The following is a 23986-nucleotide window of genomic DNA, read 5'->3' as shown; positions in this document are numbered from 1 at the left end:
AACCGGGCCGATACAAACAATTGTACTCATGAATATTTGATTATAATGTTGATTCTAATAATAATAATATCTTTACACAATTCACACAACGTCAATTAGTCCCAAGTTAAGCAGAGCTTGTGTTATGGGTACTAAACAACAGTTATAAATACTTAGATATATTTTCGTTGTAAATACATACATAATATATATAGAAAACAACCACACCGATACAAACAAGCATAGTCGTAAATACAAATATTTGATAAGAAATAGAAATAATCTTTATTTAAATAAATTCATTACAAACACTTTTGAATAGTCATATTTTGATTCTACCACTCATTCGGAACGCAGATTCATCACAAGAAGAATGAGTAAGAAACGTATGTGTTGCTCTTTTGAATAAATGTTTTATTTATATAATAATTACAGTATAACAAGAAAGAGGCATGCGATAATCAACATAGAAATCGCTACGCACTCATTATTAGTGTAATCAGATAATATTGTCAGTGCTATGGATTTTAAGTTTTTCTATAAAAACATTATTGTCGTTAACGAATTCTTCAATTTTATAGTATTTTATAGTAAATTTATAATAATAATATTTCTAGACAATTCACACAACGTCCACTATTCCCAAGCTAAGCAGAGTTTGTGTTATAGGTACTAGACAACTGATAGAAATACTTCAATACTTTTTTTTACAAAACACTAGGACTATCGAAAGTAAAGCGGCGTATTAAATAGCTGAACGAATGAGTTTGAAACAAATAAATTGTTCATCCATAAAGGAAAGGCAAAGAGTCTGGGCTGGGCTGGCTGGATGGGCTTACCCATACAGCCGTTGTCTTTGGTATTATTTATATTATAATTCCTGAACCAATGAGTATATAATCATAGAGGCTAAACTTTTTTGCATATATCGGAGGCACAGATACTATTTATATACTGTCATACTTTTATTAAGTCATTTCTTTTAAACAATAATATATAGTTATGTTTATATACTTTGTATCTTTTTCTGAACATTCTGTGTGAGTTTTTTTAAAAAAAAAATTATAACTATCTAAACACACCATCTAAATTATTCATTATTCTCTCGCCGTTCAGGCTATCAAGCTTTATTTAAATTTGTAACTTCTCTTTTACTGTCCTTCTTTTCCATTTTTCTGTTTGTTCTCTATGGTTCTCTCTAAATATTTGTATAATTGTTGTTGTTGTTACTCCTAAAAATTTGCAGTATAAGTTTTTTGCTTGAACTTTGTTTTGTATAGCAAATTGAAAAAGTTTATTATTGACCATGCAATTATGATTTAGTAAACATTGACAAATGCGATATAAAAATATGTAACATATCTTGTATATATTACCAGAAAATAGTTATTGTAAGTGTGCTGAAAGTTTCTTTTAATCATACTATTATATACTAGCTGACCCGGCAAACGTTGTTTTGCCATATAAATAAATAGTGCAATTAAAAAATAGGAGTTGGTGATAGAAGGGTTAAAATTTAGGGTTGTATATATTATTTAATGCCACATAATAAAAAAAATTGTCAAAAAAAAGTGATTTTTTATTGTGAGCCACATTTAACATAATAAAAATTAATATATAAAAATAAGTTATGAATCTCAGATCTACTGAATATACATATGAAAATGTCATCAAAATCGGTCAAGCCGTTTCGAAGGAGTAGGTATAAACAAGAAAAATGTGATGCGAGAATTTTATATATTATATTGGTTTGGTGAAAGTTTTTTTTAATGATTAATAAATTTAGTGTGGGCATTTCGCTATTATAATAAAACAAGTACTTATATTTACATTCTATTGTATCAGATACAAACATGTTGTACACAGGTTGCCTTCTAACGAGTACATCGTGGGCGACCGTCAGGCCCAGACGACAGGCGAGCTCTTCACATTGTATTTAATTACGAGTATATACAGAGCCAGTGAGAAGTGTCCGATAATATATATTTCTTCACTAGCTATGCTCGCGTCTTCGTCCACGTGGTATTTTTGATATTTATCTTGGATAGCATTGTTAATTATTTAGGCTAATTATAAATAGGCAAAAAATAAAAAATGACGAATTTCCATACAAACTTTCTACGTCTATTTTTATTTACGGGGGATAATTTCTTTGCAAACTTTGAATGTCATATTTATTTATATTTAATCAATAGCCTAAAATATATTTTGAAGCTTCTAGCTTGAAACATGTCGATAATACCAAACAACCTTTAAACTCCCCCTTTAATCCTTTTTTCGCAATAAAATTAACCTATATCCTTTCTCACGGTCTAGACTATCTGTGTACCAAATTTCATTTAAATCGGTTCAGTAATTCTGGCGTAAAAGCTCTACCGATGGACAGACTGGGTTCCTTTCGCATTTATAATATTAATGAGGACTTAATTTTACTCAAGAAAAATGTAGAGCTAGCCTATCACATTAAAACATTAGACTACTGTTATAAAAGCAACTAAATTTTGTATACCCAAAGGTAGTGAATAATGTCATAAAATATATTTCGGACATATTATTTTATAGACTTACATATAATATGTTTATTTATTCTTACACAATGTCATTAATTTATAAATATATCTTCATTTTACTCAACGAAAACGTTGAGCTGGGCTACCACATATAAAAAATTACAATACTGTCATAACAGCAGCTAAATTAAATATTACTGTAATCAGAAATAGAAATGATCTTTATTAAAATAAACCTTATATAAGCACTTTTTAATAGTTATATAATATTTTTTTGATTGGACGTCTTATTCGTAAAGCAGACGATCAAGAAGAATGGGCAACAAACTTGAATATTGTGAAACTACAACAAATACAAAATTGTATTAAAAAAATAAGTTTAAGTTTCTTCAAAACATAAGAAAAAATGTCAATTGTCAATTTTCCATTTTGTACATTATCCAAAATAACAACAGGTTTCTCTTTCTTTCACAGAAGCTCTGAAACTGTATGGAGACAGACTAACTGAATGGGAGAGGAACGAGATCAGGAAATACCCTGAGGTGTGGTTTCTGGGACTGGAAGCGAATAAGGTCCAGGCTAAGTCCAATCTACCCAACAACTGTGGGTTTGATGATGAAAACGGGAGTTACAATAAAGTAAGTAAACTTACTATATATATAGATATATCAATATAATATATGCATTTAATAATGTCTAGTAAGACAAAATAAATATTGTCTACTGAGCATTGCCGTGTCACCCCATCTTACATTTTCCTATTGTTATCAATACATCTATAATGTTCAATTTATTTGAGTTTCTTGCCAGTTTTTCTCAATTGAATCTGTATACTGAACTGGATGGTAGACAATTAATATTGATACAAAAAACTTTATGTTTGTAAGCGGCTAAAATGTCCAACATGAATAAATGATTTTTGAATTTGATTTAACTATTGTTTAACAGTTGTCGATTGTTATGTAACATTATTTCTGTACAAATACCAACATTGTTATGTAACATTATTTACCGCTTATAAATGTAATTCTTTTTAAATTGTAATATAAAAAAATTTACATTTATAAGCGGCTAAAATATCCCACTGAATAAATGATTTTACAATTTGAATTTGAATTACATTTTTATTCATTAAAAATTTACTTTAAATCTATAAAATCCTTGTCCAGGCAACCTAACATCAATGGTCAATTATAAAAGTAAATTAGTATTGACCGAAAATAAGATTACTCAAAGAGGCCATTTAAGTAATTGTGTATTACAGGAATAGCCATCCTTCGGTCGCTAATATAGTTTTTCCCGCAGACATCTTACACTAGGGACGGTAAACAGGGTTGCCAACCTCAAAAAGCTTAGTAAGAATTCCTAAATCGAATATAATCTCGCACATTACCTCAATTTGGCATTCTAGTTTCGTACATCATAGCACTTTGACTGATTTTCGTAAGTCTAAAACTGAACGCTTTTTATTAATCGAAATAGGTGTTATTTTGCGGAAGTCCATTTTCTTACTTAATGGATTTATATAATATTTTATTACTTACCTGTTTGGCAACGACACCAGGCTTCCAAGTTATCTCTAATCATTGCCTGATGATGTCCCGTTCAAAGGTAAAACACGTGTCGCAATAAGGTTGTAGACTCAATAACGGTCGGAATTTGGTCACCAATAGAGAAGGTCGTAACACTTCCAGAAGCGATGGTCAAGTTTCCGCACTGAATATTTGTTATCATACACATGTTAAGTGTAGCGGAATTAAATAAAATAATGTTATTCCATATAATTCGTACAAATTTGTGTGAGGATGAAAATATCCTCCTACAATAAATAATACATAAATATAAATTAACAATGGTAGATTTCAAATACTTAATCAGTTTAATCTAATTAGGTATTATTTTCCGGAAGTCCATTTCACTACTTCATGGATTTATATTATTTTGTTTAATTCTGCTACAATAACCATGTGTGAGACCACAAATCAGGAAACTTGACTACCGTTACGCCCTTCTCGAATGGCGATCAAATTCCGACCGTCATTGAGTTTACACTCATATTGCGACACGTGTACCTCTGAACGAGGCATCATCAGACGTTGAATAGAGTTAGGATATAGCTTGGAAGCCTAGTGTTGACTTGTCGGCAAGAGAAGAGTCAACACTAGTATGTAGAGTTTACTATAATAGATAGATATAAAGAGACAAAATCTCGTACAGATTTGTACAAGCCTGTAAACAAAGGTCAAAATCTTGTACTTGTTAGAATATCTCGTACAGTTGACATCCCTGGCAGTCGACCTTGTTTCCCGAAGCTCATGAAGTTACAGGGTAACATCCGCTAGCGTGTAATGAACTCACAGAAGGAAGTCTGGCCATCAGGATCACGATAAAACTTCCACCAATTTACTCGACTACTTGAACTGACATTTATTTTGAGACAGTCGTAACCTAGTTTATTACCCCGGCGTCCAAAGGTCATAAGTTCGAAAACGGCCGACACCAAAAACTTTATGTCGTCTTATATTTCTAATTGACTCGGCGATGATGGAAATAATGATAATATGAGAAATGACATGGCTCGTCCCTGTTACGTTTATTATATTTAATATATTGTTAATATTATTACCTAAGTACCAAATGTGGGCAAGTCTGACAACTCAATCAGGGATCTGTCTCATCACAAGAAGAATGAGCAAGAAACTTGGGTGTTGCTCTTTTAAAACTTTTTGTAACTTTTCATTTTTAAGTAGAAACGTGTGAATACAAACTACCAACTAGCACTAATTTATTGGGGTCAAATATTAAATGCAGAATAAAATTAAATCAGTCGTAGTGATTAGTGCAGACCAGTCCCTATAAGCACTTGTTCACGAGTATGACGCATGAGCCAGCCACTGCGCTTAACCATATTTTAGGGAACTCAATGACCTGATCACTATAAGTCAGGTAATAATGTACAACAAGAATATAAAAAAAAATCTATTTCGTATTTTTTGCAATATGCAAATATTTCAATTATCGTTTCTCATTCAGTCATTCCAAGTATATTTTTAACAACATAACAATCTTTCGTGTTGTGTGCAATACATCCAATTTTCGTTTTTCGTCCAATTACTAAGTGATTGAGAAAATCTGGGTCATCTTTTAACGTCTGTATCTTATGATCATCATCTGTTACATGCATGGAATGTTACGCCATACTACCTAGTTATGTAATAGAAACTATGACATTTTGAAACCCATGGATTTGTGATACCTTTGATTTTATGTCAAGTCATATAACAGTTATATGATATCTCTAAATTAAAAAAAAATTACAGCCAAGCTTAAATATACATTCCATTATGGTTGTATCAGGTCTTCAATGCAAAATAGGTTCAAATGCAGAATGTAGTTACCTAATAGTTGCATAGAAATTTTATACAAAAGGATGTAAAAAGCATTCTATTATACGAGTATTCTGCAGACTGAGCTTAACTCTCTTTGTCCCTAAATCCTATTCAGCTACTTTTTAGGTAAGTACATAATCTGAAGCTGGATTTTATGCAATTTTCTATGAATAATATAGCGCTTGAATGAAGATTTAAATTAAGTTAGATCTATTTTATGTTAATGCAGTAAATAGTCAATTTTGAATGAGACTAACTTCTTAGCATTGATGGATTTACTGTACATTTGTCGGGCCATCGTTTGGCAGGGAGGGAAACTCTGAGCAGTTACCGGGACTTGTGAACCGGGTTCTAGGCTTAAGGGATCCCTCTGCCGACGTACCTTCACCGCTCATCTTTCTCTCCCTACCCAGCCAAATCTGTTAGGAGCCTCCTAGTACAGCTTTAGATACACGTTCTAGTATAGAACATACTGCAGTTCTAGATAAGCCAAGATCTTTTAATAGATTATTGAGAGAATTTTCTGGTATAGCTCGCGCTCCCACTTTGATCGCATATAATTTATCCTCATAGTCATTTTTAGTGAATTCGTTTATTATTAGATATATTTTTTCCTAGGGTACTGTGAATTTTACCAGAATTATACATTTGGTTTTTTTTTTTAGAAATCAGGGATTTGGTTGATGAAATACCTTCATCCTCTGGAATTTTATTATGCTTTTCATAAGTGTCAATTAAAATAGTCCCGTCAGTCTCTATTTATGTTTTCCATTCCAATTATATAAAAAAATAGTATGCTGGCTGCAATTAGTATATTTGTACCAGGGGTCAGCTGTCTTGCGAGAAACCAGTGCTCTACTAAACTGGTATAATTTAGCAATCAGACGTTAGTGACAAATAATAAGAAATGTGAAAGAAGAAATGAGAAATAAAAGAAACTAAACGCAATACTATAGTAAATATTTCTCATTTGTTTTCAGCAAATCCACGACCACATAGCATATCGATACGAGATATTGGAGGTGATCGGGAAAGGCTCATTTGGTCAAGTGATCAGGGCGTTGGACCATCGCTCTGGCAGTCAGGTGGCGATAAAGATCATCAGGAACAAGAAACGGTTCCACCACCAGGCCCTGGTCGAGGTCCGGGTGCTGGATCACCTCAGACTGAAGGATAAAGACCAATCCCACAACGTGATACATATGCTTGATTATTTCTACTTTAGAAACCATTTATGCATCAGTTTTGAGCTTATGAGGTGAGTACTGTACATACATATGTTTAATTGAAGAACTTTTTTTTTATATAATACTAGTCGTGCCCGCGGTTTCATCCGCGTGAACTTTATAGGCTATGTGTTATTCTGATGCATAAGCTATATTACTGTAAAGTTACATCAAAATCCGTGCAGTAGTTTTTGTAATAAAAATAAAATTTGTTCTTTTTATTCTTTAAACTTATTTATTTGTATACTATTCCAGTATCAATTTATACGAGCTGATCAAAAAGAACAACTACCAGGGATTCAGTTTGAGCCTCATCAGACGATTCACCAGTTCGCTGCTTCGCTGCTTGAGGCTGTTAGAGGGAGAAAACATTATACACTGCGACTTGAAACCTGTAAGTATTTCAATACATAAAAATCATTTTAATTACCTTATACAGCGTTCGTTAGAAATATTCCACACTTTTATTTAATAGTTACTTACATAGTTTGAAAGTTTTGCAGATCAGACAAAATATTAACAATAATAGACATATAGTCATACATATATATAACACCTGAAAACATTAATATCCGGGAATATGAGAATATTATAATATTCTCATATTCCCGGATATTTCTTACTAGCCAAACTAATAGGAAATAACCGGAAAAATGAGAATAAAGAATACAAATTCTCATATCGTCATTTACACCCAAAAGGAGTGAAACATTAAAGATTTTTTTTTCAAAAATGAGTAAAAGATGAAGCTGTCTGGTAAACGTAAAAATATGCAATGACTTGAATGTTATATTATTGGCAATATAGAAAGATATAACTTGGAAAATGAGAATATTGAATCCAAATTCTCACACACATGGAAAATTTTTCAAGCACTATTAAATAGTTTCATAGACGAAGCAGCGGAGATCTGCTAGTTAATTTACAAGGTCTAACTGACATGTTTGCAGGAAAACATCCTGTTGAAGGCGAGAGGCAGTTCCTCCATAAAGGTGATAGATTTCGGCAGCTCATGTTACACGCACGCGAGGGTGTACACCTACATACAGTCGCGGTTCTACCGGAGCCCCGAGGTCATACTCGGGCTGCCGTACGGGACCCCCATAGATATGTGGAGTATGGGTGAGTGTTGTTTTCTTTTTTTTAATTTTAATTTGATTAGGGAGTTTTATCATAATATGATAATGCCAGCCCTTTCGTATATTATAACGAAGCGTATGTTCTACTGCACAATAAAAACAAATTGCTAGCCACGATATAGGATAATCATCATCATCATCATCGCAGCCCGGAAGACGTCCACTGCTAGACATAGGCCTCACCTAAAGATCTCCACGACGATCGGTCCTGCGCTGCTCGCATCCAATGCCTTACAGCGATCTTGACCAGATCGTTAGTACACCTTGCTGGAGGCCTTCCCACGCTGCGTCTTCTGGTCCGTGGTGTAGGATAATATATCCTATATATATAGGATAATATACCGTCGTAAATACCAACATCAAGCCGATTCAGTCCAAATTTCTTAACATACCTTTTAAGTGCGTTTGGACCTGTCTTTTTAGATGTATCTATATTATTTTGTTACACTCCGCTACCATTAGCATGTGTGAAACTACAAATATTCAGTGCGGAAACTTTATAAACAAACATGTTCGTGTACGGTGTGAGGAATCGAATCCGCGAGCATCGGATGGAAGGCGGTGTGCTAAAGCGATAGACCATTGAGACCGCAAACGTATCGTCTGCCAGCGTCTAAAATGAAAATATTTGGTATTCATGCACAAGCAGAAAAGAATATGTTTAATGTAGTAATTTACAATATAGAATAGAATAAAAAAATCATTAATTGAATATATCTTTATTGCTAACTGTGTGAGTACTTTTTTTTGTAGGTGGTATATAATATATATATCAACAGTTACACCTATTTATTACATATTTTTACGTTTTCCAATTTCCACCACATTTTTAAGTCCATACTAAAATACTGTAATAAATGTAGCTAACAGACCATCTCGATCACGTCGGTTTTGAAACAAAAGAATGGCCTGAAATCGGAACATTCGTTTGGAGCTACCATGGCACAGACACACAGACAAACTTGTATCATCCCTCTTTTTGCGTCGATATAATAATCGAGAAGGCCAATATTGCAAACTTATCTACTAATCAGAAAGCTATCTCATCACAAGAAGCATAAAAAATATAAGATTAGTATATACAGAAGTGTAGCGTCGGGCCTAAGTCCTTTGAAGATGAAGTCGTCGACATAATGTTTATTTTTAAAATTCGTCAGCATAATTCTAGAAACCATGAGAATACAAATATATAAAACCTACAAAAACATACACACACTCGAATAAAACACACGTATTTCACTCATCCAATATCAAAAACGTTAAAGGGTGATCTGCTAAATCATAAAATCTACATTTTTTATCCTTATCTAATCTACGTCGTTCAACCGAGACGGATAACGTTATTGGAGTGAGAATTGAATGATTATGTGGAAGGTAGTGTTACCAATTGTACGGAATTAATTGGGTTGTCCTAATTTTAAATTCTTCTGTTTTGTTTAGATCGGACGCAAAAAGAGGGGTGTTAGATGTTTCTGTGTGTCTGGCCATCTTAGCTCCATGGAAGGGTGCTGATTATTACCTTTTTACGGTTTTTGATTCCAAAAATAAAACTATAATTGTAAAACGATAAACATTTGCAATGGGCAATATTGTTGTTTTTTCTCTATTTTTATCCCCCGACGCAAATACACCCTTCGTGTTATAAGTTTCTATGTGTCAGTGCCATCGTAGCTCCAAAGGAACAATTAAACCGATTTTCATTTGTTTAAAAGTTGGCATAATCGAGATTATCCTTAAATATAATTATTAGATTTATTTTTTATTCGAAATATTTTTCTTTTTATAATTTATTACATCCCGAAAAGTTGACTATAAGAGTTGGTCAGTGTGTGTTTGTGTAGGTCATGGCTCCGAGGGAATGGTCCGATTATGAGCCAGTTTTATTTTATTTGAAAGCTGATATGATCGAGGTGGTCCTTAGCTGCAATTATTGCAGTATTTTCAATTTACTTAATTCTTTTATTTTATAACTAGCCATGTACTACTCGAGGCCAAGAAATCAAACAACACCGAACTGGATAATAAACAAAGATATATTTGGGTGTAAATCGAACCCAAAAATTACAATATTCCGTACAGTGGTATACTTAAAGAAAACGAAACTATAGCGCGTTGTACATTTCACCTAGCGCTATTTTGAGAACTTTAATTGATATTGGTCGAACGGGCCACTCGCCCCGGCTTCGCACGGATGTACATGTATTACATATATAAACCTTCCTCTATCTATTAAAAAAAACCGCTTCATAATCTGTTGCGTAGTTTTAAAGATTTAAGCATACATAGGGACAGATAGCCACAGCGACTTTGTTTTAAACTATGTAATGATTAAATTCCGAAAAGCTGACTATTAGAGTTGATTAGTGTGTATATCTGTGCCATCATAGCTTCAAAATTAATGGTCCAATTATGAGCCACTGTTATTTTGTTTGAAACTTGACGTGATCGAGATGGTCCTTAGCTTCGAGTATTTATTGTCTACCTAATTCTTTTATTTTATTATTCTTTATCAATTATATCCGAAAAATATTGTAAGAGTTGGTCAGTGTCGTGGAAGCTGATAATGCGAGTACGACCCATCGTTGCGTAACCTATGAGTTTGTAGAAAGTGGTCAGGAGAAAGGTGACCTCTGCCGCTCACATGCGCCGCCGACGCGCTGCGACCGGTCCGCTCCACCCGGACAATATTGACTATTATAATTAAATTAGGCTTTTTATACGCACACATTTATAATTACACAAATTTAATTTAATTTTTCTTACAAATTTTATTTAACACTAGCGGTAAATTATTTAAAAGAGCAACACACAAGTTTCTTGCTCGTTCTTCTTGTGATGAGACAGCTTTCCGAATGCGCGGTAGATTAAAAAAAATGTGATGACTATTCAAAAGTGCTTCAATGTAAATTTTATTTGAATTAATGATTTTCTATTCTATTCTATTCTATTCTGTAACCGCGACTTCGTCCGCGTGGAATTTAACTTTAACTTAAAGATTTTTTTCTAAAATAAAAGTAGCTTAAGTTACTCCTTATCACATCAGCTACATCAGGTTCAGCAATTTCACAGATTAGACAGAACAAACAGATAGACAGACAAAAATTAAAAATATTATTTTGCTGCATGTACCATACTCTTCCCGAAAAACCCCATGTTGTAATACACTACAACATGCGGTTTTTCGGGAAGAATATGGATAAAGATATGAATAAGGAACCTTACAGGTTGCTTAAGGGTCCGAAACGAGTACGTAATACTGATATTTATTATTATTATTCTTAGCGGATGCCTACGTCATGACATCTACGTGCATGTCAAATTTCAGCCCGATCCGTCCAGTGGTTTGGGCTGTGTGTTGATAGATCACTATGGCAGTCACCTTTGAGTTATATATATAATATTTAGATATACTTCATTGCATTTGTCACTATAATAAATAAAGATACTGAATATGCATAAAAAGTTAATAAAAATCGGTCAAGCCGTTTCGGGGGAGTATGGTAACTAACATTGTGCCGCAATTGAACAACTAAGCAGCTAGCACTGTAACATATTAATAACTGGCTGTACCCGACTTCGTCCGTATGGATATTAACTTTATTTTTCTAAAATAAAAGATTTTTTCTAAAATAATCGTAGCCTAAGTTACTCCTTATTACATCAGCTACCTGCCAATAAAAGTCGTAAAGAAAAATATTGCAAAAATGGATACAATGTGATCCAGACGTAGTTATACTGATTATAAACATTAATCAAAGAAGGGTATAGGCTATCTAACATCACACTACGACCAATAGGAGCGGAACTGTAAAGAAAGTACAACGGACTGTTCTGAGGGATTCGACATGATGCCTACGGCTACCTTTTACCATGACACCGCTCACCATCGACGCTGTCTAAGTGGTTTCGGATAGTGCGGTTTCAGAGGCGCTTTCTCCCGCGTACACTTAGATTGTGGAATGAACTACCTACCTGTTTTCTCAGGAGACTACAGCAAAGGGTTTTTCAAGAAGGGTATATGAAAGTGTTTCTTAAGGGTCGGCAACGCGCATGTAACACCTCTGGTGTTTAAGGCGTCCATAGGCTACGGTAACCATTTACCATCAGATGGGCCGTATACTTACGCTTGTTTTGCCACTATAGTATTATAAAAAAAAAAAGATAAATATTGCAGAAACGAGGAAAATACGACGCAGACAAAGTTGTGCAGGTCAGCTAGTTAATAATATTGGAGTCTGCATTATGATGTAAGATCATGTAATTGCCGCCGTGAGTTAATAAGATGGATTACTCTAACCTATGATTATACTGTCGATCTCGTCATATGGTTGCCTATTTAATATTCCATATACCAAATGATGCGGATTGCTATTATAGTTAATTAGCATATAAAATAAATGAACATTATTTAGCAAAAGCATTATTACTCAAGACACCGATGCGTTTACTAATAACTGTTTCGTTATAATCTAAAGATGGTGGTTAATTAAAATTGTTAGTCACTAGATATACGCTCCGGCTTTGCTTGAACTTAATATAAGAAACTAAACGTTAATTCTGACAACGTTTTTCAGTATATTTCTCTTATATGAAGATTTTATAACCCAATTTTTTCACTTTGTCGAATGATTTTGCAATCATGTTCTTTTATGTAAACCTTGTTATTTTAATGAAAGTTACGATATATTAAAGAAGAATTAGCCAAACATAGTATATATTTGGTAAATTCTTCTCTTTCTTATGATTTATATTTATATATAAATAAATATTTTTGGTTCAAGGTTGCATCCTTGCGGAACTCCACACTGGTTATCCGTTATTCCCTGGAGAGAATGAAGCGGAACAGCTCGCTTGCATCATGGAGCTGCTGGGTCCACCTCCACCGGATCTCCTGCTGCATGCGACAAGAAAGAGACTTTTCTTTGGTATGTCTCTGTCGTTTGATTCATTGATATTATCAGTTTTAAAATTAAAAGCAATTGACTAGTACCAACATATATTGGTATACTCAGTAATTACTATTTTTTTTATTGAATAAGTCACTATTCCGTATATGACTATTATAATGATGACCATAAAGACTTAGAAGGACCTGCTGTAGTATGCTAGCTGACATAACGTTGCTAATATATTATAGATGAAAATTTACTGTATCCCTGGTTTCAGCACCACTAAAACCCTCTGATTGATCCCCCGTCGAATTCAAACGGGTATCGATATTACGACCGCCTAAGCCGAGGTTAGAATCCCTAGAGGTGCCCTCAGATTAAAGTCGTATCCGTCAGGCGGGAGCTGGCCTTCAGCCGTTCCATAAGTCCTTCCGCGGGCTTGGAGTGCCATCTGCACTCGCCATCTATCGTCCGGTGAAGCTGTAAAGGCCAGTTGCGACCAACAGCATTAGAGTAGTCCAAAAAAAGTATGTTACAACGAGTATCATGTTATCCTATACACAATCTGTATTGTGTTGGATGAATAAATAAATAAAATAATAAAAGTCCTTTTTCTTATGAATTCTTTTGAAAACTTATATTCGAAACTAGAGAAATAGCAACAAATAAAATGTAGTGTAACAGTAGTGTATATATATATAATAGAAACTACAATGTGTACATAAATAAGATAACAAAAAGTAAAACAAAAGTATATTGCATAAGTGTATATTCAAATTTGGTTTTGATTTTGGTATCTAAATCTTAATTTCTACATAAATCAAATTTCGTAATCATTCTGTGCTATTATATTTCTGACCAGCTGTTCCCGCGACATCGTCCGCGTGAAATTTACTTTATTTTTCTAAAATAAAAGAATTTTTCAAAAATAAAACAATTTTTCAAAAATAAAAGTTATATTAGTTACTCCTTATTACATCAGCTACCTGCCAAAAAAGTCTCGTCAAAATCGGTCCAGCCATTTCAGAGATTAGCCGGAACAGACAGACAGACATAAATTGTAAAAAATGTTATTTTGCTGTGTATACCGTATTTATATTCATGTGCATGTAATAAAAAACGGTTATTTCAATATTACAAACAGACATTCCAATTTTATTTATATGTATAGATAAATTGCAAAACAGCGCCATCTCATAGCCGTTAAGGGAAACTCAGTCGCTTCGAAATCATGTTACTAGTTAGGCTATGATGAAATTAATTTAGATGAAAACCGATTTTAGTTTACGATTCTTGCGTACATCTTATAAATATTTAATTGAATCATGTTGCAGATTCGAAAGGCTCACCGCGCAGTATTACAAACTCGAAAGGGCGTAAGCGGCGACCGGCATCGAAGACTCTAGCGTCTGCCGTTAGAACCGACGACCCGGCATTCCTGCATTTCTTACACAGATGCCTTGAGTAAGTAACTATTTTATTACCCAGATATTCCTACATACCTTTACGGCTGCATGGAATCATTTATAAATTGCGTCAGACCAATTTCAGATTTCTTTTATTATGATTAGATGATCCCGCGTCCCCGCGAAGTCTAAAATTAGCCAAATTGATTCAGCCGTCCTCGAGTTTTAGCGAGACTAAATAGAAATAAACTTTATTCAAATAAACTCCTTACAAGCACTTTTGAGTAGTCATATTTTGATTCTACCTCTACTTTGAAGTCCTCATGCTAGTGAGCATATAGTGTATATTTGAAAATTATTTATTAGTGGACCGTTTCTTCTTCCTATATTATTTAATTTAATATTTAATTAAAAAAAAATACTTCTAAAACTTGAAAAAAATTGCGACCAATCTGAACGTTGAAATTTTTTCTCATAAAAAAGATTTTTTAAATGTGTTTATAAATGACGTATTATGAAGAAATAGAAATAGAAATAATCTTTATTCAAATAAACTTAATATAAGCACTTTTGAATAGTCAAGTTTTTTGATTCTACCGCTCATTCGGAATACAGATTCATCACAAAAATAATGAGCAAGAAACTTGTGTTTTGCTCTTTTTAATAGATATTTTTTATATAATAGTACTAACGAACAGCAATTCATTTATATATATATAGATATAGACTTTGAGCGCGGCTCCATTTGCATTTGTAATCGAGCGCGTTTGACTACAATCGCATTCGGAATCAAACCCGCAATCATCGGAAGTAAGGTGATGAGCTTATGTGATATCTATAATATAACAGTCAACATAAATTAGGGACTCCTTTTTATCTTTTCAGGATCCTAAAAGGCACTATTAAATATACACAGCAAGATGTTTCAAGTTAAACTTTATTACTTATATTTATTTATATCTTTCAGTTAACATTTAATGTTAGGTAATTCGTAGGCTCTTCATGCTATTATAAATAAAAACGTACAATTCACTTTCGCTAAAATAATTGCAATGTTTAGACACAATTCTATCTAATTATAAAATATCTAATTAACGCACTTTTGTTCTAAAAAGTGATCATATTTTAAAAAGTGATCAAGAGCGAGACGTTTTATTCGGTAATTATTTTCAAATAAACAATATATGTTCGTTGTGGTCTAGTGGTTTACTAGTCCGATTCACAAGCAAAGGGTAATGAGTTCAAATCTGGTCAACACAAAAATAAAATAAAATTTATATTTCTAACTGGCTCTCCGGTAGAGAAAAGACTAATATAAAGTCGAAATTGTATTCCAAAGAAGACGGTAGACTCTCCCCCTGCTATCCATAAAATTTGATGTCCTCGCTGGTCTAGCGGTTTAGCTCACCGCTTTACTTCCGATGGTCGCAGGTTCGATTTCTCGCATGATGCAAAAATTTGTATTCATGAGTATGATTGTTTGTATCTGTCTGGGTGTTTTCTATGTATATTATGTGTGTGTTTACAAATAATATGTAAGTATTTATATCTGTTTCTAGTACCCATAACACAAGCTCTGCTTACCCTGAGCACAGATAATATAATATTACATACCCTGAGACTTGATGACGCTGTGTTACTTGTCCAGAATTATTTATTTATTATTACTAGCTGACCCCGCAAATGTTGTTTTGCTATATAAATTAAAATCGTTTTAAAAAATACTTTTATGGCAATTTTTAATGCCACATTATAAATAAAAAAATTGACAGAAAAATATAGGGGTACCTTACCCTTATTACTTAGGGGTATGAAAAATAGATAGTAGCCGATTCTCAGAGCTACTGAACATGCATATAAAATTTCATAAAAATCAGTCAAACCGTTTCAGAGGAATGTGGTAGCTAACATTGTGACACGAGAATTTTATATATAAGATTTATCGCTTACCGTCTATTTATTACTTATCAGTAGGATGCCTACATAGGCCAGGTCAAAATTTTCCCACCTACCTAGTTACTTAATAACCATATTAGCGCTTAATTCTCATTTTATTTATGTACATTTTTGTACGTAAATAAAATTGCAATGTCACCAATCCCATAGAATGTTATAGCGTTTCAAACACGGAAATGTTTTACGAATCAAGGTGTGTTTGATGTGATTATGTTAGGTATGCGTAGACGCAACACTTATGTAATATGTGAACTCTACATTATACACAGGTCATATATCATATATATTTATGTATTTTTTTCTATAAAAGGAGTTCAGGTAAAAAGAACCTGTAGCACTGTGGTCTGCATAGATCTACTGTGCTCGCCCTTTTATAGAGCTGCTTAGGCCCGTCAAGGACGAGAATTTAAGGATATTCTTAGGAATAGAAGGGGTTCAGCTACGTGCTAAAAAGCTATTCTTAATAACGATAGTTTTTATCTCCTCAGGATAGAGTGGTGTTTTCTCTTATACTTGGCAACATCTGCTAATTTTTGTTACGCCTAGGCCTAGGTTTGCCATGTGTTTATTTAATTTAGGAGCGATGGTTTTTATCTCCTCAGGAGAGTGTAGAGTGTACACTTTACGAAGGACATATTTCGTTTATGCTTGTAGAGTTAACTACATAGGATGTGTAGTGGTGTTTCCTCTTCTATTTGGCAAAATCTGCAAATATTTGTTGCGCTCAGGCCTAAGTTTGCCATTTGTTTATTTAATTTCCAGTGACCAGTGAGGGCCTTAGTCATGATGCATATATTGTTTTTACTCAATAGCAATAGGCTATTAGAGTTATTAGGGTTTTTGAATGTACTAATCCTGGCATTACAAATAGTACTAATTCAGGCAGGAAATGCCAGTGATTTAGTGCTTCCCGTTTAGTTATTAATTTTGAGATGTTAAGCTATATATATATATATTATAATAAAGGTCGTAATGCTTCCAGTAGCGGTTCTCAAGATTCTGAACTGAATATTTGTAATTCCCACACTTGCTGCATGGTAACAGCAGTAAGTAAATTAAAAATATCAAATTCAATATATCTTTATTCATGTAGGTCTATTACAGACTCTTATGATATGTCAAATCTACCGTCAGTTCGAAATTATTTCGAGATAAGAACAAGAAGTAACAAGAAACTCAGCTCGTATTCTTTTCAAATAAATGTTGTACATGTTTACAATAATACAGATTCATTTCTAAATTCAAATTTGGGAGAATAGAGTGACCACCAGCATATGATATTGCAAAAGCAAAAAGTCTAATCAGTGTTCGTAACTTGAACAGACCAATCCCCAAAAGCAGCACCCGTTCATACATATGACGGATTAAACAAAATAGTATAAATCCATTAAGTAATTAAATGAACTTCCGCAAAATAATCACCTAATCCGATAAAATATATGATCATGTAATGCCTTGCCTTATTATGCCTTGAGGCCCTAAAATTTTGCTGTCAAGTCTCAAACCACTCAATAGGTTTTAAAGACGCTAGGGGCAAAATTGACAGCCTCAGTGAAGTAGTGATTGAGTACATCGCTTTACTTCCAATGGTTACGGGTTAGATACTTGCACGATATAATTTTTTATTTTTTTATTTTTATAAGTCTTTTTCTATGTACAAGTTTATGTATTTAATAATAATCACAATTCACATAGCGTTATTTGGTCTCCAGCCAAGCAGAGTTTGTGTTATGGGTACTAGACAACTCATGTAAATACTAAGATACATTTTTTTAAATACGTACATAATATACATAGAAAACACTCAGATCGATATAAACAATTATACTCATTAATAGAAATGCTTCCACCGTGCGAGGAATTGAACACGCGACCATCAGAAGGAGTCTGCTATATCGCTGGACCACCGACGTCGTCAATTTGGACGACTCCATTTTTTTTTATTTAATCCAGGACTTAGATATATCCGTTCATTTTTTTATAGTGTAAATTAAGTAATTATAGGTAGAATTAGGTGTAACTAATTTTAATTCGAAATGATTTGTGCTATCCGCGACACAGATGTCAACATAGCAGTTTCTATTTTTATGTAACAACTTAATATGTTTGTAGAAAGTATATAAAAAGAACTCGTTTCTTTTAGATTACCGCCGGTTAGGTCGTATATGTTAAACAATTTAGTTGTAACTGTTTTATTAGTCACCTCGTGGCGTAACGTTTTATTGTAACTACTTAGACTTACGTTACAGTACAGTGCAGCGAAAATTTCGCAATAATCCGTATATAATAGAATCCAGGACAATTCACACAGCGCCATCTAGTCCCAAGCGAAGCTTGTGTTATGGGTAATAGACAACTGATAGAAATATATTTATTTGTAAATACATACATAATATACGTAAAAATATCCAAATCAATACATGCATAGTTAAATATAAATGTTGGCATCGTGCGAGGAATCAAACCCGCGATCATCAGAAGTAAAGCTAAGCCGCTGTGGTCTGTACCACTGTTGCTGAGTATTTGTATTTGTTCGTTGTGTTTGTCTGTGTGATCTAAGGGTTTTCTATAAATAATATGTATGCATTTACAAAAAAAATATCTAAGTGTAACATATAACACATATAAGATATAACAGTTATCTTGTATCAAAAACACAACCTCTACTTAGCTTGGAACTAGATGGCACTGTGTTAATTATATTATTATTTACCATAGAAAAGTGTACGGGTTACTTTTTGTGTCACTCTATCATATGTCTATATCTGGACCGTTTCTTCTTCCTATATTAATTAATTTAATATTTAATTTTAAAAAAATACTTCTAAAACTTAAAAAAAATTGCGACCAATCTGAACGTTGAAATTTTTTCTCATAAAAAAGATTTTTTAAATGTGTTTATAAATGACGTATTATGAAGAAATAGAAATAGAAATAATCTTTATTCAAATAAACTTAATATAAGGACTTTTTATTCTATAAGTCAAGTTTTTTTATTCTACCGCTCATTCGGAATGCAGACTCATCACAAGAAGAATGAGCAAGAAACTTGTGTGTTGCTCTTTTAAATAATAAGAAGATAAGTTGAGATAAGAAGTAACAAACATTAAAAAGTTTACAACCATATTGAGAATCTACTTCTCATTTTTTGGGTTGGGTTATATTTGATTGCGCCCACCTACGTGGTTTTCTCTCAGTTCAGTGACATTCTATGATTACATTGTTTATAACTGTTGCATCATTAGATATTTTGCATTTCGATTTCATATAGTACCTTTTTTATGGGCAATGGCCACAAAGAATGGTGACCTAGAAATAATACATTTATTAGTTTTACTGTTGAGAAACTCTTTTGATAAAATTGATGATGGGTACTCTGTCTAAGCAGTAAGCCAGTGCTTCGGGAAGCTGGTTCAATTCCCAGACCAGATGATTCTCTACACTACCATAACTCTGTATGTGTTCGTAAAAAAAAAATGCCACTTGACCATTTAGATAAGTTACAGAAGATATTTTTTTTTATATTCTTTAACAAAAACATATAAAACAAATTATTAGTAACGTAGCTTAATAATCCCATTTTTATGTATTTGTGTATGATAATGGTGCACCCGCCTGCTAACAGTATACGCTGGCGGGGCACCAGTGGAAGATGATAAGATGACCATGAGGTCAAGTCACAAATTCACCAAGAATTTATCACGATGCTTTCCAGGGGGAACTGCGTGGAGGGCGACCTAATATGGTACATTGCTAGCAATGGGAGTTACTAGTTCCCATTACTAACAATCCCTTTCACCCTTAATAACCCCATTGTAATGTACCATGTCAGGTTGACATCCACGCAGTCCCTCTGAAGTCTATCATGTTAAATTCCTAACGAATTTGTCACTATACGCTAACTGACCTGACTCTCACACTCATCTTATCATTCTTCACTGGTGCCCCGCCGGGGTATATAATATGTCACTTCTCTGTCTACCATTAAAACATTTATGGCTTTATAAATAGTTTTACTACATATTTCTACAATATATACTATGTAACATTATATTATCTGTCGTTTTACATAATCTCGCCATGGTAGATACTTTCTTTGCCGCACGTGGTAACATTATACCGTCTCTACATGACACGATTTGTCACCGGATAAGTTGGTCGATTTGTCGGGACTAGTTTTGTCTATCCGTTTGTTCTTGCTAATCTCTGAAACGGCTGGGCCAATTCTGAAGGGGCATTCACTCGCAGATTGCTAATGTTATAAGAGATAACTTGGGCTAGTTTTAGAGTTATTTATTTATTTTATTTTTTTATAATAAAAAATTTAAATTCCACGCGAACGAAGTTGCGGGTAACAGCTAGTGAATATGATATGATATGATAGCTAGTGAAGTGAATAATAATATTTTACATTTCTGTCCGTCCCTATGTATGCTTAAATCTTTAAAACTACGCAACGGATTTTAAACGTTTTTTTAATAGATAGAGTGATTTTAGGAGAAGGTTTTTTTTTATGGATGATAATGGAATGCAGCACCCGCCTGTGCTAACGGTTTACGCTGGCGGGGCACCAGTGGAGGATGATAAGATGAACATGAGGTCAGGTTAGTTAGCCCATCGTGACATCGTGACACATCGTTTCCAGGGGGAACCGCGTGGAGGTCAACCTGACATTCTAGGAGAAGGTTTATATATATAATACATGCACACCCGTGCAAAACCGGGGCAAGTAGCTAGTATATATACTATATAAATAAGAGTCATAATTAGGGTAAACACACAGTATAGTTGTAAATAATAATATCAATACAATATATTGGTAATTCCAATAAAATAGCACGCTAAATAATTCAATAAACATTTAGTAAAGCAGAATCGAATAAAAAACGTTCATTCATACATTTATCGCCATAAAAAAGTACTTAATCTTAAAACACCATACGCAAAAATAACCTTTACCTCTCCGAATTACAGTTGAATATAGCTTGGTAATTGAGACGAGCACAGATTGAATACGCTTAAGTAATTGTAGCATGAACATAGCAACAAAAAGAAAACTTTCCCTCCAAATTCACACTTTTTTAACGACAGTTTCTTCAAACTTCAAGTGCATGAGGCGGAACAGGAAACTGTGGAGTAGACACTAATATTGTTGCGCCGGTTATTGTTGTCTTTGATTTGTGCATCAATAGAGAAGTCAATAGGCAAATATTTTCTATACCTCAACGAGAAAAGTATTATGCTATTGTTAGTATTATACTAAAAATTTTTACGTAATTTTTTTATAGATATAGTAATATCATTACAGAAAACGGGTATTAGTGTGGTATTTATTGAATAGTAATTTTAACAATTAAGATCAGAATATTTGTTGTTTCATACTTTTTAGGTTAGGATTATTTTAAACTATTTTTTTTATAATTAAATATTCGCAAATATTTTGTTGTATAGATTTTAACTAAGTCCTCATAAAAAGGCCGGCAATTATTCAGAACAAGCCTTTTCTGGATGGAACTATTGACGAAAAAGGTGTGTTTGTCTGTGGCATCGTAGCTGCTAAACGAACCGATTGTGATGTGTTTTTAGTATAAATGCATGCGTAATCGTGTTGGCTTTTAACTATTGTTAGAATTTTCTATTTGAGGGTCAATTAAAACTTGTTTTTACATAGTTTCATTTAGGTTTAATATAACTAACCATACGTATCGACCAACTACATGCACAACGGCCCGAATGAGAGGCCAATTGCGGAAAATGGAGTCCAACCGACGTATCGACCAGTTCGGCTAGCTACATCTGTTAAGAAGAACTGACAAGAATCTGAACTAGTATTTTTGTTATATTTATTGTACTAAAAAATGTATACCTCTAATATGGTTGAGTGCAATGATGTGGCTCATCCGTCGTACTAGAGAACGGGTGCTGCTTGTGGGACTGGTCTGTTAGGGTTACGAACACTGATTAGAGTTTTTGCTTTTGCAATAGCATATGCTGGAGGTCATTCTATTCTCCCAAATTTGACATAAAAAAATTAATCTGTTTTATGTATAACATTTATTCGAAAAGAATACGAGCTGAGTGTCTTATCAGTTCTTCTCATTTCGAAATCATTACGAAGTGACTAGTAGATTTGACAAATAATAGGAGTCTGCAATAGAGCTAGATGAATAAAGATATTTTGAATTTGAATTTGAATTTGTATCTAAAGCAACACTAGTAATTTCCTACTTAAATTTGCATCTTTTAAGTCCCGGCTTCTGTTCGGAGTTTCCCTGTCTGCCGGTAGATTTCACATATTATAAGAGTCTGCAATAGACCTTAGTGTTTATTTGCCCAGCTATCGGAAGTTAGAGAGATACTCAGATTGTCGCTTCATATTATAATACAATTAAATATATCGAATAAGGAAAAGCAAGCGACAGGTTTCTCGCACCAATAGCGTTTTGCCCTAAGGCTTAGTACTTTCACTACATTCGTGGATCCAAAGGTCGACCGCGCTGATCGTGACATCGCCTCCAGATGCGACAAATTATTATGATTGCCCACTATTTCTTGTGGTAATTTTATATAAGTAATCACTTACTATAATAATTATAATTATTACGATAATAACAATTCTTCAAATGAAATCATTTATATTTAGAATACACTGCATATAGGTATATTACATATAATGTGTAGTGTATTCAGCCTGCATACAGGCGTGCAAATTTTTATATATTATTATATTTATATTATTCTAATTAATCAATAATTAAATTAAAATCAATATAGCATTGCAATTATTGGCATATATAATTATTATAGGTTATGCATTGAATTACTAAATTGAATAAATTCTGTGACACTGTAAAAACAATATGCCAATAGCCATTTGGTTAAATTTAGTTTATAAGTTAAATTTACTTTCTTCTTGTTATGATAATTATGTACCGTTATGATAAATATTTTGATTCTATCTACTTTTTAATATCTCTGAACAGTTCATACAGCGCTATCTAGTCCCAAGTGAAGCAGACCTGTACACCTGTGTTGATTTATATTAACACAAATTATACATATATATATCTGATTATTATTATTCCTAACTTCCAAAAAAAATCTCATCTTACTTGTTTTAACTATGGCTCCATTGCATGTTGCTGCAGTATATGCTGCGACATAAATTAATGTATGTAGTTGATTGAAATTTAATTCTCCATGTAAATAGTAGGGTAATATATTTTTATTGATAACGCTACAATCATTGCTAATCTCTTTGATGTTTTTTGTTTGAGTATGTAGGGTCTACACGTTGGATCCGTACGTTCAAATTTTTCTTTAGCTGCTATAATAAATAAATAATTAATAATAACAAGGACCTCTCCATGCATGCATTGCATTGGTCGCCCGGTAGTTTTTGTTACGTCTACTGTCCATTATTCTGTTATTCGTGATGGCGACAAATACAACAAATTAAAACCAATTAGGATCGCTCCAGGCGTTCTAGATT

General features: G+C 33.3%; 1 protein-coding gene across 1 annotated transcript in view; it reads left to right on the top strand.

Moving 5' to 3' along the window:
* The window catches only part of LOC131854717 (dual specificity tyrosine-phosphorylation-regulated kinase 2), a 42994-nt gene that overhangs the window by 10861 nt on the left and 8147 nt on the right, over nt 1-23986 (top strand). Inside the window, exons 2-7 of the mRNA XM_059205858.1 lie at nt 2945-3127; nt 6859-7136; nt 7360-7498; nt 8055-8226; nt 13025-13168; nt 14467-14596. Of these exons, the coding sequence (XP_059061841.1) occupies nt 2945-3127; nt 6859-7136; nt 7360-7498; nt 8055-8226; nt 13025-13168; nt 14467-14596 (1046 nt within the window). The remainder of the gene's footprint in view (nt 1-2944; nt 3128-6858; nt 7137-7359; nt 7499-8054; nt 8227-13024; nt 13169-14466; nt 14597-23986) is intronic.

The sequence above is a fragment of the Achroia grisella genome, unplaced genomic scaffold (assembly GCF_030625045.1).
Source record: "Achroia grisella isolate CSIRO2021 unplaced genomic scaffold, CSIRO_AGI_Agris_v1 utg1244, whole genome shotgun sequence".
Classification (NCBI taxonomy): Eukaryota; Metazoa; Arthropoda; class Insecta; order Lepidoptera; family Pyralidae; genus Achroia; species Achroia grisella.
Note: the sequence above shows the minus strand (reverse complement) of the source record. Positions and strands in the feature narration are given on the sequence as shown.